The 16,817-nt window shown below is 37.7% G+C and overlaps 1 protein-coding gene across 3 annotated transcripts in view; it reads right to left on the bottom strand.

Annotated features, from left to right (window-relative positions):
* NEBL (nebulette) overlaps nt 1-16,817 on the bottom strand; it is a 347,130-nt gene that overhangs the window by 42,147 nt on the left and 288,166 nt on the right. The window contains exons 12-18 of one of the 3 annotated variants that reach the window (XM_064591994.1): nt 14,988-15,098; nt 13,346-13,456; nt 11,133-11,243; nt 6,567-6,677; nt 6,289-6,399; nt 3,220-3,324; nt 1,107-1,199 (exon numbers count right to left, since the gene is read on the bottom strand). The exons of the other annotated variants lie outside the window; for them this stretch is intronic. Coding sequence (XP_064448064.1) covers nt 1,107-1,199; nt 3,220-3,324; nt 6,289-6,399; nt 6,567-6,677; nt 11,133-11,243; nt 13,346-13,456; nt 14,988-15,098 — 753 coding nt within the window. The remainder of the gene's footprint in view (nt 1-1,106; nt 1,200-3,219; nt 3,325-6,288; nt 6,400-6,566; nt 6,678-11,132; nt 11,244-13,345; nt 13,457-14,987; nt 15,099-16,817) is intronic. 3 annotated transcript variants of the gene reach the window in all.

The raw sequence follows: 16,817 nt of genomic DNA, 5'->3' as shown, positions 1-16,817 counted from the left end.
GTACATTTCAAATATTATCATTGGAAAGTGAAGGAAACATTTTACCCTTCTCTGCCAAACTAAGTTCCCCGCCAGACCCCAGCATTGCCGGACACGGGCTCTCGCCACAGTGGATCAGAACACATTTGCACACCCTAACGGTAACCTCCTTCTCCTCATGCTTTCTTCAGGTGACAGTTTCATTCATGCTACAGAAATTTTATTACACTAGTAGTCTGCAGATTTTTTGAAGTATGCTTTACTGTAGCATTACCTTGCCTTTCCTACTCTTTCTCCACAAAAGCCCATGCACACTCCTATTCTAGAACGCCACATTAACTATCCTGACAGATACATCTAACCGGAGCTGTTCTACTTGAATTACTTAAAGGCTCTGCCTCCAAGAATGAAGGTGAAGAGAAAGGTCAAGAAGGGGATTTCAGGAAAGAACCTTTACGACTTCCTCAAGAAGAAACTAAATACACTCCATATCCATGGAAGAATTCCTGTTGGTAAGGATAGCCAGTCTCCATTGTAAATGTCAAATACCAAATGGAAAAGTTTTTACCTATAACAGTAAGCGCCTCCTCTACCCTTCCCCCCTAAGTTCAAAGGGAGTTGGAGGGTAAGTTATTTTACAAATTATAGTGAAGGTGCATGTTTTTGCTTTGCCGAAAGCTGGAAGAAGTAGAAAGCAAACAGGGCCTCTGAAACCTTCCCTTAAGCCACCAAATAGATGTACTAAGGGCCTTTAATCATTCTGCAGGGTAAAATTTCTTTCCTCCAAGTTGTGGAGAGGTACTGAAATTTATCTTTTCTCTGAAAAATTTAATACAGTTAAAATTCTGTTCAAAACATGAAATCTAATCCTAGATCTCATTACTGGACTATTAAAGTGATCTATCTCTCTTGCACTATGATATATCAAGATGAAACACTGCTTTAGGTTCAAGGGGAACAAGGCGACAGTTTTCCTTCTGAAAGTGAGAACTTTGATATTTGATGAAATAGCATTTTAACAAAGAGAAGAATAAAAGAAAAAGTAGCCAGTTTAGCAAAGAACTAAAAACATTTATCTAGCTTATGCTTTCTTTTGGAAAGGATAATTAATGCTGTAGAGCACTTACTGAACTAATATTCTGCTGATTTTTCTTCACTCGTTCAGTCTCTGGAGTATATTTTACTGCTGTGCCAGCTCCTACTTCTTCCTTATAAAATACCTTTGTTATAAGAGAAGGAAAGAATAACTATAAGCTTATTGGAATTCAGGTCCTAGATCAGATTCTTATAAAAGAAAGACAATTTCTCAGGTTCTCAAGTAATGTGAATACAACTTCTATTTATGAGTAACAAGGTTATATCAATCAATTAAATAATCCATTATGAGAATAAATGTCCCATTTGGGTCTCACATTCCATAGCATCCCACCAATAACCCCCAATACCTCTTCTAGGACATGTGTGGTAGCTGACATGGCTGCAGATTATTTGGTCTAAGAATATAAGTGGGCAAACTAGAGTTTCCTTCTTCAAATACAAACACAAATCACATGTGTGTTTGAGAAAAATCAAAGCACATATTAGAAAAGCTTACTAAGCAGTATCATTTAATTCAAAAACGGCATGAAATTTTAAGCAAGTGCTATTCTCCAAACACAAAGATGCCCTCGTTCTCTTCAAAGAAAGTACTGGCTCTATCCCCAACATCAAAAGTTTATTCAGTCTATTTCCTGTCTCTTCTACGTTAACCTTCCCACATGCCTCTCCACTCCTACCAACAATCCACCCCTTTCAAAGACAAAGCAAAACAAAGAAACAAAATGTTTTACCAAATAGTAGGATAATTATAAGAAAGGCATATGAGGACGGAACTATTCCCTCTGTTAAGATTTGGTAATTCAGTGGGCCCTAATGGGGGTTGGAAGAGTATGGTCTCAGAGATGTTTTCCTCCACAAGACAAAACTCTAGAACACCATGAAATCACAGGAGATAAGGGTGGAAACAGCTTTTTTCCCCTGATCTTCCCTTCCAGCCAGACTTTTCCATTTCTTAGCACACCTGCTTTGAAGGCCCTAGAGGTACCTGACTAGCACACATTGAGGTTTAGAGTTTACCAATTTATTACAAAGTAGAAAATATTCCAAAAGTCCTCAGACTTAATAGAATTTATATTTTGATGAGACATTTACTTAACTACTAAGTGACTAATGAGCTAGTTCTACATAAAAATATTGGCTGTACGGTCAATTTTTATAATCTTAGAATTCAGGTTTATATATCCATTAAATGTAGACCCTGTCCCTTAATTAATGGTTGCTGATACAATTCCTATTCCTCAAAATAAAAATATAAAAGTTTAGGAATTGGTTACAAGCTAGTAAATCCCTAAATACCTGATCATTGCAAATCAGTGACCAGGAAGGAAATCGCATTATAGGATTATTCTCATCTCTGAAGTAAAATCTGTGTGGAAGATTAAGATCTCTTTCCTAACAAACAATGAATCATGGAACACTACATCAAAAACTAATGATGTAATGTATGGTGTTTAACATAACAATAAAAAAGAAAAGAAAAAAAAGATCTCTTTCCTAAGTAAAATTTTAAATTTCAGTTAAAAAGAACTCTTGCTTGTTCCACAGAAGAAAATTTGAAATTATAATTCCAAAACAATCATGATAAATTATACCTTGTAAGAACATTTGGTACTATTAAAGAGAAACAAAGTGCCCAAAATGGAGTCACTCATGTTAAGCCCCATCAAGACTTAATACCTAACCTAATTGCAGTTTCAGCCTCTCCCGAGAGTGGAATTTTAAACCAATCAGTCTGGAATTTCCTGATCAGGACTAGAGAGGTAATCTGCTTGGTAGGTCCCCACCTTTTTCCCTGAGGGAACGTGACCTTGTCTGAAGTAATCCTATCTTTTCTCCTGCTAATAACTTCCCTGTCCTGCCAGTTTCTGCCTATCAGAGCCTTATATTTTGTACATCTCTACTGATCATCCTCAAATTTGTTAGAGGGGATACTGCCTGATTCATGAATTATTGAATCAAGCCAATTAGATCTTTAAATTGACTGAATTTTGGTTTTTTAACAGAACTTACTATTTTTTAAAGATAATACATTTGACAGAAAAGTCAAACAATGCAACAAGCAATCAGACAATGAGGAAAAAGGCCCTCCTTCCAGAAACAAAATTTCAAGGTGGCCACTGAAAAGCAGTAATGGCTACTCACCGCACTAATGTTTTGTTGAGTTGTCTTGATTCTCTGAATTTCAGGAGTATCTGCCACAGAACTATAGTTAGAAAGCATCTTTTCTGCTTCGTCTTTATACTTTTTCTAAAAATAGAAACAGTTCTTATGAATCTGAAACTCTGTGTGTGTGTGTGTGTATGAGAGACAGAAAATGACGCTGCTTCCAACTCTCCCATTCCACATGGCTCATATCATCATAAATTATATCTTATGATTCAAAGCAGTTATTGATGTGACAGCAAAAATAAAGGGAATAAGCAAACAGAGTAAGCAAATAGCCCAGAGAAGCAAGCTTGCCTCTTCTCAGGCAATGGGTCCCACCCTAGTCCATTCAAAGGCCTCTGGAGAGCATGGCCTCTGTGCCACTCTAAGTTTGGAAACTTGTGATGTTGTAACTTACAATAAGAAATTGGTTATATTTGGTCTTTGTCCCTATTTCTGGCACAGAGTTCCTAAAAACCCTCAGAATTTCCTGTGATGAGAGCGGTAAGAATATCTTTTGTTATGTTAATGAAGTGATTTTTGGACCACACTTAAGGATGGGACTGGTTGCCAGGGGAACCAAACAAGTGATTAAAGGGTTGGACTTCCAGTCCCAACCCCCAACCTCTGGGGAGGGGAGAGGAGCTGGAGGCTGAATCAATCACCAATAGCCAATGAGTTGATCAATCATGCCTATGTAATGAAGCCTCCATAAAAACCCAAAAGGAAAGAGTTCGGAGAGCTTCCAGGTTGGTGAACATAGGGAGATTTGGGGGAAATTGTGAATGAACCCGGAGAGGGCTTGGAAGCTCTGTGCCCTCTCCTCATACCTTGCCCTATGCCTCTCTTCCATCTGGCTGTTCCTGAGTTATATCTTTTTATAATAAACTGCCAATCTAAGTTCTGTGAGCTGCTCTAGCAAATGAATCTGACCCACAGAGGGGGTCCTGGGAACCTCTGATCTATAGGCTGTTGGCCAGAAGCACAGGTGACAAACTGAGCTTGCAACTGGCATCTGAAGAGGGGAGGAGAACCATCCTGTAGGACTGAGCCCCTAACCTGTAGAACTTAGTGCCGGCTTCCAGTAGACAGTGCCTGAATTGAGTTGAATTCTCCAATCCCTTGCTGATGTCCGAGAATTGCTCGTTGGTACGGGGAAGCCTCCACATACATGCGTTGGAATTGGTGACCAGAACCCAGAAGAAACCTACCCTTTCATGAGCAGCCCCAGTCCCTGTTCAAAGTAGTCCTATAGCTCCTGCAAGTAACCTAGTTCTCTATACCCACTATTTCTACGCTTCTGAATTCATGCTTTGTTTCCTACTTCAGAAGAAGATACATTTGATAATGGAAAGATACTAATATTTCTGTAGTTGAGATTAAAATCTCAATTTTCAAATGTATTACTATAATCTCCAATACTATCTGGGCCATACCTTTGACGAGTACCCACATTGACATAGTCGTAGGTATGGTTTGAAATACACATTAACTCATTGAATCAACCCCACAAGCAGATAGTGTTACTATCCCCTCTTACAGATGGGGAAACTGAGACACTAGCTATGAAGTGTCAGAGCTAGGATTTAACCCAGGCACTCTGGGTCCAAAGTCAGTGAAGTTAACCATTATGGCATACTGATGCTTGTTAGGAAAGTAATTATCGTTCGTGTTGGGACTCAACACGGCATCATTACAATCTCATAAGAATTCCATTGTATCCTATATAATTAAAATTCCTTGAAGTTAGATGTATCCTTCTGTCGCACACAAACAAGGCAACATTGTGAAGTTAAGGCAGGAATGCTGACGACTCAGGCATCACTTCCTCTGGGAAGCCTTTACCTTTTGGTGGCATGTATCACGGTTTGTAATACTGTATTTGTGTGATTATTTGATTATTAAACTATTAGATTAGTTCCCCAAGGGCAAAACCATGTCTAATTTTGCATGAAAGTGGGTGCTCAGAAAGTATTTACTGAACTAATGAATGAGATTGGCATTTTTGAGACAGTGACTTTTCTCCACTGACTCGTATGACCATTTACCTGTTTTATGTATTTATCAATAATTTTAGTCACTTGATATAGTTAGAGCCAACTTCTCCAAGTTCAGGTGGCACCATGAGATACTGAGGACAGATGAACATGCACTTCAGGACCATCCCAACAGCTGTGTCATCTGAGGAGGCTGAGAAGCAGATAACTCCTTTGACATGTGACTGTCATCTGGATACACCCTTTTGAACCAGCAGATGTTCGGATACTGCTTATGTTTTAATGGGAATTTTAACAAATGTGGTCAGATTTTGTTGAAAATTATTTTCACCATAAATCCCATTAATCAAATGTAATTCCTTGGTCAATTTTCTATAACACTTTTAATTTTTTCATTCCCCTTTATTTTTTTTCCGTTGGGATTCATTCTTTTCCTTGTAAATTTTATAGCAAAGACAATATTCACTAACGAATTTTGCCCAGTTCAGATTTTATCGATAACTTCTTCCATTAAATATATTATTTTGTGGTTATATCCATATCCAACTTTTCTAGAGCTTTTTTTGTACAGTTCGTTCTAAAGGATGTGTGACCGGTCACTTGGTAAATTAAATTTTACCAAGAAGACAGTTCTTCTCTTAATTTTTAGTTAATATTCAATTTCACCTTCCACCTTGTGCAGTTTTATTCACTGTTTGTTAGCGCTGATTATTTTAAGGATAATATTCATGATGAGAGGGTTAAAAGACAAACTCATTTGTAATCTCTTTTCTGTACTATGAGCACGGGATTCAAGCGTGCACTAGAGTCAAAAACTAAAAATAAAAAAGATCACAGTGTCATTGGACTCAAACAGGAGAGATCAGACATTCAATAACAGTCATTGAATTGACAGCAACTGTCCCTTTCATTAGTGAGATTAATCAAGTTTGACCAATAGCTCCTAGAACAGAGTGCACTGACTTTGAATACAGTGCCCTCCAAAAAATATCAGTCTTAGAGACACACGAAGCACATGGTGACTGGAGATCAGAAAACAGTATTCTGAGCATCTTCACTCCCTACCAACCTGGCTATAGATCTCAGATGCCCTCTTGGCTCGCAGTATGTCCGGGATGTCCATGCTTACTTGCATTCCTTTCCCCTTAATTTCATTTTCCAAGTCTTTCTTGTATTCTTTCTAAAAGAACAGAAAATAATCTTCAGAGCTTTGCTTAGCCTCCCATAGCAACGCAGATCCATATGTGTTTGACTCTCAAGGCCACGTGTGCAAAAATGCCATTTTTACTTTTTCTAAACACAATTCATCGTGTCTGTTGTAAACTTTGTATCCTGTGGGTTTCTCACCTGGCTGGCCATTTCCGATGCTTTCTTGGCTCTCTGGATATCAGGAATGTCTGGACCCACCTGCATGCCCTTCCCTTTTATTTCAGTCTCCAGATCTCTCTTATAGTCTTTCTGGAGAAAATAAAACATGCAATGAGGGCTCCACAAGAATGTGAAAAACTGTTAACAACTGTGATGGCATTTTCACATCAGGATTGTGGTTTTGGACTCTTACTTCTCTTATTTCTACAAAACTAGGAAGAGTTTTAAAACTTGTGGGAGGAAGATGGCTTGGAGTGACTTAGTCACAAGTAATCAGAAGGCTTCTGTCTACTAACCTGAATTAAGAAAGAAAACACAGTTAGCCAAGGGGGAAGTTTTTCTATTTCAATACAATAAAATTGATCAGTTATTGGTTAACAAATAACTCATTTGATGATTATCAGTAAGATGTCATTGTAAAACTGTCACTTTTTGTTCTGTAGTGACTGATTATTGCTGGTTGCTTCCTTGGAATGCAACCACTCTCGCCCCCACCCCCAATAGCCCCTGATTTGCCACTGGGCAACTCACAGCTCCCCCATGCTAGACCATTCAGCTTGGTGAGACTGGCCCAAGTCCGCAGGTCCTGTTGGGTTTACATAACCCATTATACCCTGTCCCTGGCCCTTCCGGTTTTCTCCAGGGATGAATAGGATTCTTTTTCCACACAAGATAACAAGAAGCTTTCCCTCTCCTTCTAGACGTGGATGGAGAAGGAAGGAGCTCCAGGAGCTGCTAAGAGCCTCTTTGCAAGTAGAAGAAAGCCTGCCTGAGAACTGAAGAGAGAAATTGAAACTCAATCACATTGTCTGAGCCCCAGAGCAAGCCGAGACTAGGGCTTCCTCTACTGTTTGGTTCTAAGAACAATAAATTATCTGCTTGTTTTGAGCAGCCTGAATTGAATTATGTGTTACTTACAAAATAGTCATAATTAACCAGACACAACACGTCTCTGAGACTCATCACATTTTAAAACTGATCCTAAAAAATTGAGCAGGCTGTACACTTAAGTTGTATACTTTTCAGTGTGTATGTATTCTTCAATGAAAAATTTTATTACAAGAAAAAAAACTATTAACTGTATCTAATTACATTTCTTCTAAAACAGTTATTTCCTCTTATGTTGACATACTCTAGATGTGACATAATCTAGATTTGTAGATTCCCTGCAATGGCGTAAATGTTGGCTTGCTTATCTGTGATATCCTAAATTTTAAAAGGTATAAACAAAGATCTCAGTCTCTGAGAAATATTATATTTTTTCCTATCTTCTACTCATAACTCTGCTTATTTTCACTGACTTAGAGTCTCAGTTTCACTTTCCTGAATACAGTTTAAGTAATAGCATTTAACTTTCAAAATCATAATACTCCATTATTACTATGTGTGTATAAAAAAAAAAAAACATTTCTAGTAAGCCTCTTTAAGGCCCCCAAATAAAGCACTTCATTTGAAGGACAAGGTATGTAGAAAATGAGGCACTGATCATAGACAGCCACCAAGGTCCCTGGGTAGAAGTATGTCATTTAATTTTGCGATATGAATGTTGAAATCCAAAAGCGTCCTCAAGCATGTAAATAGACTACACAGGACACTAGTTACATCATTTACATACTAATGCATAATAAAATACCCTAAAACTTTGAAGGTTTAAAACAACATGATGGCACCTAGATTCCAAGAAGGCAAGCCCCAATACACAAGAGTTTTAGAGGTTCTGCGGGAGTCATGTTTGCTAATGTCCTATTGGCTAAAGAAAGTCACATGGTTAATTTCATAGGTTCTGGAGGGTTTAACTATTGGGAGTGATTCATGTAACAGTATATACCACATTAATTTCTTTGAAAAGTTAAGCCTTGAACTATAACAAAGTCCCAAAGTTTGGTTGAAATGGATGTGTGAGCCTATCAATTGGGCAAAATGGGACATGGCTAGGATTACATACAAATGAGAACTTTGGATTGCAAAGATAATAGCATGGCCATAATCATGATGTGCATATAACCATAGGACAGCTGACTCCCCTAGGCCTTTCTTTCCCCTAGCTTCTCAAGAACTAGTATACAGTCCCGAGGTACACACAGAAATTGAAAGCAGCATATCATTGAATAAAACAAATCTATACCATTCCAAGGAAAGACATGACATTCCAACGTTTCATGAAAGGAATATGTGTTAAAAGCCTGTTCTTAGGTAAAAGTGTGAAATACAAAATTATATTCTTTCCACATTGTTCTCTCCAGGGAAAGGATGCCTACTTTCGGCTTCATCCCTCAGGATGATTTTGAAAGCTTTTCCCCAGCCTCGAATCCCTCACTTCCAACCCCCTTACTCCAAGCCAGTAACTTGAACTAACACTGCCCCCTCCTAATAATAAGAAACATTTCAGAGAATTATAAGTGTAATTTGATAGTTCCTGGGTAGTTAGTTACTTGGAATCCCAAGGAGGCCACCATTAAATCTAAGAAATAAATAACCAGAAAGAAAAACTGTGCAAAGACCAGGGGAAGGACCTTCCAGAAGACAACAAAGCTGTGCAGAGACTGCAAGTCTGTGAGGTTGGAGCATAATCATAATGAGCAAGGGAAGAGGGGAACAAGATGAGAATGGCAGGAGGGTGGCTTTAAATGCAGGAGCAAGGAGTGGGGCATTTATACTGGACATAACTGGAAACCAGTGGAAGAGTTCCAAGTAGTGAGAGTAACATAATTTAACTTAATTCTTCAAGGATGGTTCTGGTGTTTGGGTAAAGAATGGATACGAAGAGGACAATAATGGAAGCAGAATTCTGGTTAAAAGCCATTGCAGGGATCGAGGTGACAGACATGGTAGCTTGGACTAGGGTGGAGAGAAGTAAATGGATTTAGAAACCATTTGGGGGGCAGAGGCAATAAAAGTTGCTGACAAGAGGAATCCAAGTGACTTCTGAGATCTCGCTGCTACCATTTGCTGAGAAGGGAGTGGAAAAGGAAAGCAGATCTGGGGAAAAATTAAGCATTCTGGTTTTATTGTATAATACTGAGATCCTGTTATTGCATTTTACATGTCATTTACATGTGGTAAAGCCTATGAGACATCAAAAGGTAAATGGTTGCAAATTCACATCCATGTTATGAAACACTTAATTTTTCTATAAGAATGAGGTAGAACTATATAAAGTAACATGGAAAAGGGTCCATAATATTAAGTGAGAAAACCAAACACAGAACAAAATACAGGGTATTTAAGGATTTTTTAAGTCTATGTGTACATACGTGTTATGTTTATCTATGTACACATAAGAATAGATCCAGAAGACTACAAATTTGCAACAATGGCTGTATTTCAGGAGAATGGAAGGAGGGGTCAGATGAAAGGCAGTTTTCAAGGGCCTGTTCAGCACGCACCCTCCCCAACTCTGCCATTTCTAAATAAAACCCCTGTTGGTCAAGACTCCTATGCCATCTCCAGATCCTTTGTCCAAACCAATTATGACCCTTCCATTCCCCTGGCCAGTCCCTAACCCTGGGGATGCAAGCAGATCCCAACATGGCAACAACTCGCCAGGCAGTTAATCAGCTTCTTCTCGCCCTCCAGATTTCCTGGGGGGAGTCAGCCCTGAGCCAGTTCTTCCTAACAGCAAAGGTCACATTACAGCTCTCAGCGTATCCCCACTGAAACACCCCCCAATCAGCCTTGAGGTAAGTGGGCAGCACTCCCTAACCTGCACCCCAACATTCTCTTCACAAATGTTTCTCACAAAATCCCCTCTTCCCAAATACTCTCTACTCCAGTGACACTCTTATATTCTCGAAAATACTGGAGGAGTTCAAGAGGCATGGAACTGGTTCTGGGGTATTTTCTTCAAAAAATACACATATGGTTTGACTCTTACAACGTTGTTATCTGCTATCTATTATTATCATAACATCTAAGCCAAAACTTCTAAATGAATATCCTGTCATTACATGCATTACATGAAGAGGAAAATATCAGATGAATGAACACGGTCATTCAGGATATAGAACGCTTCAATCCAAAATGTTAACCTGGCAGGAATTTCCGGCATGGTGATGAGGTCAATGGGGTATTTTGAGAACGTGCAACCAAATCATATAGAAATGGTTATCACTGGCATGTTGGATTCTCAATATGTGATTTTCAAGGTCTGTTCAGAAAGTTGGAAACACCGATTTACAGAACAGCATATGACCTATCCTTAACGAAAACGTAGTATGAAAACATTTATTGTCGACCAGATGAATGTGAAATTTGTTGTATTACAAATAAAGTAAGAAAGGGTGTGTATGTGTGTGTTTGTGTGTGTGTGTGTGTGTTCTATTAAAATGTGTTCCCCCTAGTTTTCTTTGATATATTCAAAGGAAATGAGTAAAGCAGAAACCATACATTTTCAACAAACATGCTGATTTGGAATGGTCTCCATCCCAAACTTTTAAACTAGTCACAAAGCTTTGGGGAACTCCATGTACTAATCAGGTTGTTAATATGATTTGTGAAGTTTCAAAATACAGGCTTTAAGGCATCTGCACCATTCATTCGACCAACCTGACTAGCTATCTCTGAAGCTTTTTTGGCATGTTGTATTTCAAGGGTGTCGGTGTCGACTTGCATTCCCTTCCCTTTAATTTTTGACTCCAGGTCTTTCTTGTATTCTTTCTGTAAGAAAAAAAAAAAAAAGCAACATTTTATAATATTCAGACTCTCTGGGGACAAACCTGTATCTGTAATCAATGATACTAAAAAATCACTGAACATATTTTAAAAAAACACATTTTACTTTGTACTATGAAATGATACCTAGAACTAAATTTTCTGGACTGCTTAGAACTGTATCACTATTCTCACTGAAGAAGGATGCATGAAGCTCCAAAGCTTTTTACTATACATGCTGAGAATCTTCACTGACAACTGTTTTGGGGGCTGGAGGATAGGGAGGCAGGTTTCAATGAGTTGATGCTGTAGAAAGAAGGCTGACTAGGAGACCAGAGCACTCAATTGTTGTGTGACACTGGGAATGTTTAACATTTCCAGTTTACTCATCTGCAAAATGGGGGCAAGAACATAACATAGTGCTCAGCACATAGTAGGTGTTCAATAACTGATAGCTTGTTTTGGGCTTTTACTCCTATACTCATAGGCTAAGGCTGATTTACTGTTGCCCCTGCCACAATCGTGCCATTGTGCTGTGTCTGGACGGACTCTGCCACTGAGAGTCTAAAATGATTTTCCCTAGTATTACTGACAAACGATTACAAGATCTACCTCTGAATGTGGACTGCACATGTCACCATAACAGAAGAATCTGTACAGAATTACTAACTTAGGAATATGTGATGACAATATTAGCCAAAGACATCATAGTGGCTTTTAATGCTTTAATTTATTTAAAGAACACGGATATAGCCAAAGATGATTGTAAATTTTTTTAAAACACATAACAATTTTGAATCTTTTTTTTAAAGATTTTTTATTTGTTTATTTGAGATTGAGAGAGAGAGAGCATGAGCAGGGGTCAGGGAGAGGGAGAAGCAGGCTTCCCACTGAGCAGGAGGCCGATGTGAGGCTTGATCCCAGGACCCTGGGATCATGACCTGAACTGAAGTCAGACACTTAACTGACTGAGCCACCCAGGCGCCCCTTGAATTTTTTATACTTAGAATGCAATTAAATTACCAAAAAAGTTAACTGAACAAATGAGTGACCATGAGAACCATACCAGATCATCAGCATTCCTCTGGCCCCAGACACAATGATCAGGGTGGGAGTGGACACAGCATAGAAGCTGATCCAGTGAGATTCAATCCTAGAACCTTAACTGTAATTGTAAGAAATAGATGCTCACTTCCCACTGGGATTACTGGCACAGATAGGAATTATCCTAGTGTTAGGAGGGGCCATCACTTGGAGATGGGCTCCCAAGGTTGAAGCAATAGAGAAGATAACAGAGCTGAGTGAAGAAGGAAGAGAGACTTCATTTGAATTCCAACCTGAAGGAAACTTGACTTTGGACTTCTCTATTCATAAGCCAAAATATTCCCTTTGTTCCTTTACCCAGTTTGAGTTGGGTTCCTATCATCTGCAGCCTGACTAATAGGGTCACTGTCATCACCATCACCTCAGTTTATGAACCTATGGGGACACAGCTTTACATTTCTCATTGCTTAGTTCAGCTAGACTCTCCTCAAAGCGCAGAGCCATTATCTGATACCAAAGGAATGACATAACACACGGATGAAAGGACTGAGAGCACCTCACAGGCATTTCATTCCTTTCCACAAGTGCCATGTAAAGTGAGCAACGATCACTCTCGCTTCATAAAGAGCTTTATGTGGGCTCACTGAGCAGCCAAGGCAAGGGCTGGGGGCTCCGCTGGGTGGGGAGCAGGAGAGCATGTGAACCGCACTGCAGTAACTGACAGAGCTCGACAACACAAGTTCCCAATCCTCTGCCTTTCACTTCCTTGAAAAATCAACTTGAATCTCCTACAATTATTCTGGTTTATTATATACATTTTTCTCTACACAGGGGAATGGTCGATTTTTCTCACACCACATGGAAAGCAGATGGTGAACATCTTTTTTATTTTATTTTATTTTTCTTTAATTCCTTGACTGGGAAATGACTACTAGGACATAGCTACTTATCATCATCTTGCACATTAAAGTTATGGAATGTATATAAATCTTTGAGAAAGATTTACAGACAAGGAAGTCAGCTGAAACTTCATACATTCTCAGTTGCTAAAAATATACACTCACCTCACTAGCCATTTCGGATGCACGTTTTGCTCTTTGAATATCAAGAACATCTGAGTTAAGTTCCATTCCTTTGCCTTTTATTTCATTTTCCAAATCTTTCTTATATTCCTTCTATGAGACAAGAACATTACAGTTCAAAATTTCCTGGGACACCCTTTAACTGATATACCATGTCACATGCTTTCTAGAGACCACAGAAAGGAGAAAATATTTCTAGAGAGGAATGAATCAGACTCCTGAGTATTTATGCTCCTAATTTTCTACAGAGACTCTATTTTCTCTTTTAGTCATGTTTAGCGTGGTTTCCAATTTTATCAGGATTTTCCCTTTCATCCTGTCTTCCATTTTGGTCCATATTGGCGCCATATTTTAAAAAGATGTCTTCCTTTTAAGTGGTGAGGAAGATCTTAGGAATGGATGCTTCTTATTAATTATTTGAAGTATTTCTTTGAAAGCTGTCTATAAAATATGAATCACCAAAAGATCATAGTTGAAAATTACAAAATCAAAAGGATTGATGTAGCCAAAGTTAAAAAAAAAAATCCACTTTATTCAGATTCATAAAACCAAGTAATTTCCTACAGACTGATAATACATAGTTTGAATGTCTTCTATTTTAATATTATATTTTAAGTAGATCCAAATGTCTCTACTAATACTTATATATAACTTGGGGTTTTTGTTCTGCTAATGAATTTTTTTTTCCTACTAAATGCATTATGGAAACAATATATATCTTGATCCAATTCAGCTGAGTTGCACTTATGACTAACTTGCCAGATAAAAGATGAGGCTTCCTTTAATAATAAGAAGTCATGTTCCAGTAAATTCTAGGGTTCATTTGATGTTATTTTCTCTTTGTCCATTATAATTAAATTAGCTACTGCTCTGCTTAACTAATAGCCTACAAGAAATTGTAATGACCTGAATGTAATTTTGGAAAGAGCTCTGGGGTCAAATGACCTGGATGAAAGTTGGAATTCCTTCACTTATTTGGCCATGGGACCTTCAAAAGACTTTAAGTAACTGAGCCTTAATTTCCACACACACAGGCAAAATGAAAATAAAAATACTTATTCTACCAATGTCAAAGGGCAATTGGGGGGATCAAATGAAATGAAAGTATAAAACAATACTTTGAACATTCTGAATGGCAATATAGGTGTAAAAACCATAACAAAGTAAAAACTGCAAAGACAATTTAAAGCTAAATGTGTATACTTAGAAAAGTTATAATTTCATTAAGTCACTGAGAGTTCCTTTTTTAAAATTAGACCTTTCTATAATGAATTAAAAGATGTTTAATCATAGTTTTATGAGCCCTTTATTCAAAATTAAAAAAAAAAAACTAACTGCTATAAAACTATTTATAGAGCTTTTGAGGTACAAACACAAAATCAGAATATTTTTCAAGTTTTTCCAGAAACTAGGTGATTTCTTCCTCCAACTTTAAAAGGAAGTGTTAACACACACTTTCCTATTTTTAATGAAATTACAAACTCTGTTAATAAAGGTCAAAGTGAGAGAAAGAGGAATGGATTAACATCTCAAACAGTTAGTAGGGAATTTTGGAGTAAATATTTCCTGGGTCACTTCTTTAGTTTTCTTCCACAATATTTAATAGTAAATCACAAGATCCTACCTCTTTCAGAAGGTTGGTGATGTACTTTACATGTAAAAATTCTGGAGTCTTGTCTAAATCCAGTGATGACCTTCCTTTAATCTCCTTCTCAAAATCCTCTCTGTAAACTTTCTGTTAAATAAGACCGCATAATTTGAAATTTAGAAAATATTCATCACTGTTGGAAAAGTATTAGAACAAGAGTTCCCAGAACAAAACTGAGGCTTGTCTTATATAATTCTACCACCTCAGAATCTTCATAGCCACAAGAAAATCACTCCAACTTTACCATAAATTTTAGAATTCTACCAAACAAAAGCAGAATCATCAAGTACCAACCGCCTCCCGGAAAGCACCCGGAGTGAGGCTGCTTAACACCTTACTAGTCTGTCATTGTTTAACCCCAGCCAGATTGGAGAGGAAAGCCAGTAAAGTTGGTTATTTGAGAATCACCGGACTGGTTCATTCTAAAGGGAATGGATCCATCCACCAGAAGAAAATCTGGCTGCATGGAAAGCCATTCAAAGCACAGTAGCCTAAATGTTGAGGTTCCCATCACCCATTTCACTGTTAGCCTTTTGTGAATGTGGCAAAGACCATCTCTTAAATGTAATGGAGGCTGGAGCACATTTTCCTTTAATGATTTTGGCACTGAGACTATTTCTCTACCATCTGTGAATTAAGTTACACTGTGAGGAGTCTTATCTTCAACCTGATAAATTGTTCTCTAGGTAGGAGTTCACAGCAAGGAATGGAAAGGGGAGGCAGTGATTGTGGAGGGTGGACATTCACACCCCCACCTCCCTTTTGACATTCTCGGCCACCCTTTGGCTAAGATTCCCTCAATTCCAGCATTTGAACTATAGATTTGAAAACCAATGGCAACTCGCACTTTAGGACTAAAAGACAGTCTCTCTAAATAACAAAGATCTCCATCCATGTAGAATATTTACCAGACACACAAAAGCCAATATTTTACCAACTGAGTATTTTATTCAAATTCCATCACAAAAACGATAAAAATAAATTCTGCATGAGACTGTTATTAATGCAAAACAAAAGGCCATTTCCAGGTTCATAATATACTTATTACAGAGATAGTTTAATATTTCATGATTTGGGAGAATTTCTCCCAAATCATGAGGGATAATAAGAGAGGCTTGTTGTTGCCTCCCCTACATTTATGTCACATACAACTATTTAACAAATGATCTGTGAAGAGCCACAAAAAAATTTAATTTAATTTAATTTAATTTAATTTAATTAATTTAATTTTAAAAAGGTCATAATAGATGTCCTGGAAACACTAAAATTTAACAAAGTGATTATTAAGAAATTGCACTGAGAACATTCTGAGTTAAAGGAACTATAGATATTCCCAAAGAACACTGAGAAATCACCCTCTTCTTTATGTGGAACTAACTGAAATTATATGGTTATAAGGCTGAATCTAGGGCATTTCCAAGCCAAAAATGTCTTTTTAAAAAAGCAAAAATAAAAATTTGGGTATCTTTATTTATTTCAGATAATTCACTACAAAAAGCCCTTCTCCTATTAAAAACTTATTTTGCTGAAATAAGTCATTAAAGAAGGTTGATAATGACTGGAACTGGCCAATACATGACTGGGCGAAAAAAACAAAAAAACCTTTAGTATGCTTTTTATGAAACAGAAGACAAAGAACTTTCTTTTCAAAGCCAGATTTAAAGACTCCTTCTAGAAAACACACTGATTAAACCTATATCTGGCATTTGAAGAAAAGTGAGAGAAGCATAATTATAGGCTATCCCCGACATCATAAACACTTAGCTTTACCCAGAGAAGGCTCAAGAAGCTCTTTGTCAAGCTTAC

The sequence above is a fragment of the Mirounga angustirostris genome, unplaced genomic scaffold, assembly GCF_029215605.1.
Source record: "Mirounga angustirostris isolate CCGP_5_RB_7025 unplaced genomic scaffold, mMirAng1.0.hap1 SCAF_5, whole genome shotgun sequence".
In the NCBI taxonomy this organism is placed as follows: domain Eukaryota; kingdom Metazoa; phylum Chordata; class Mammalia; order Carnivora; family Phocidae; genus Mirounga; species Mirounga angustirostris.
The sequence above is the reverse complement of the archived record's forward strand: the minus strand, read 5'-3'. Positions and strand labels throughout refer to the sequence as shown.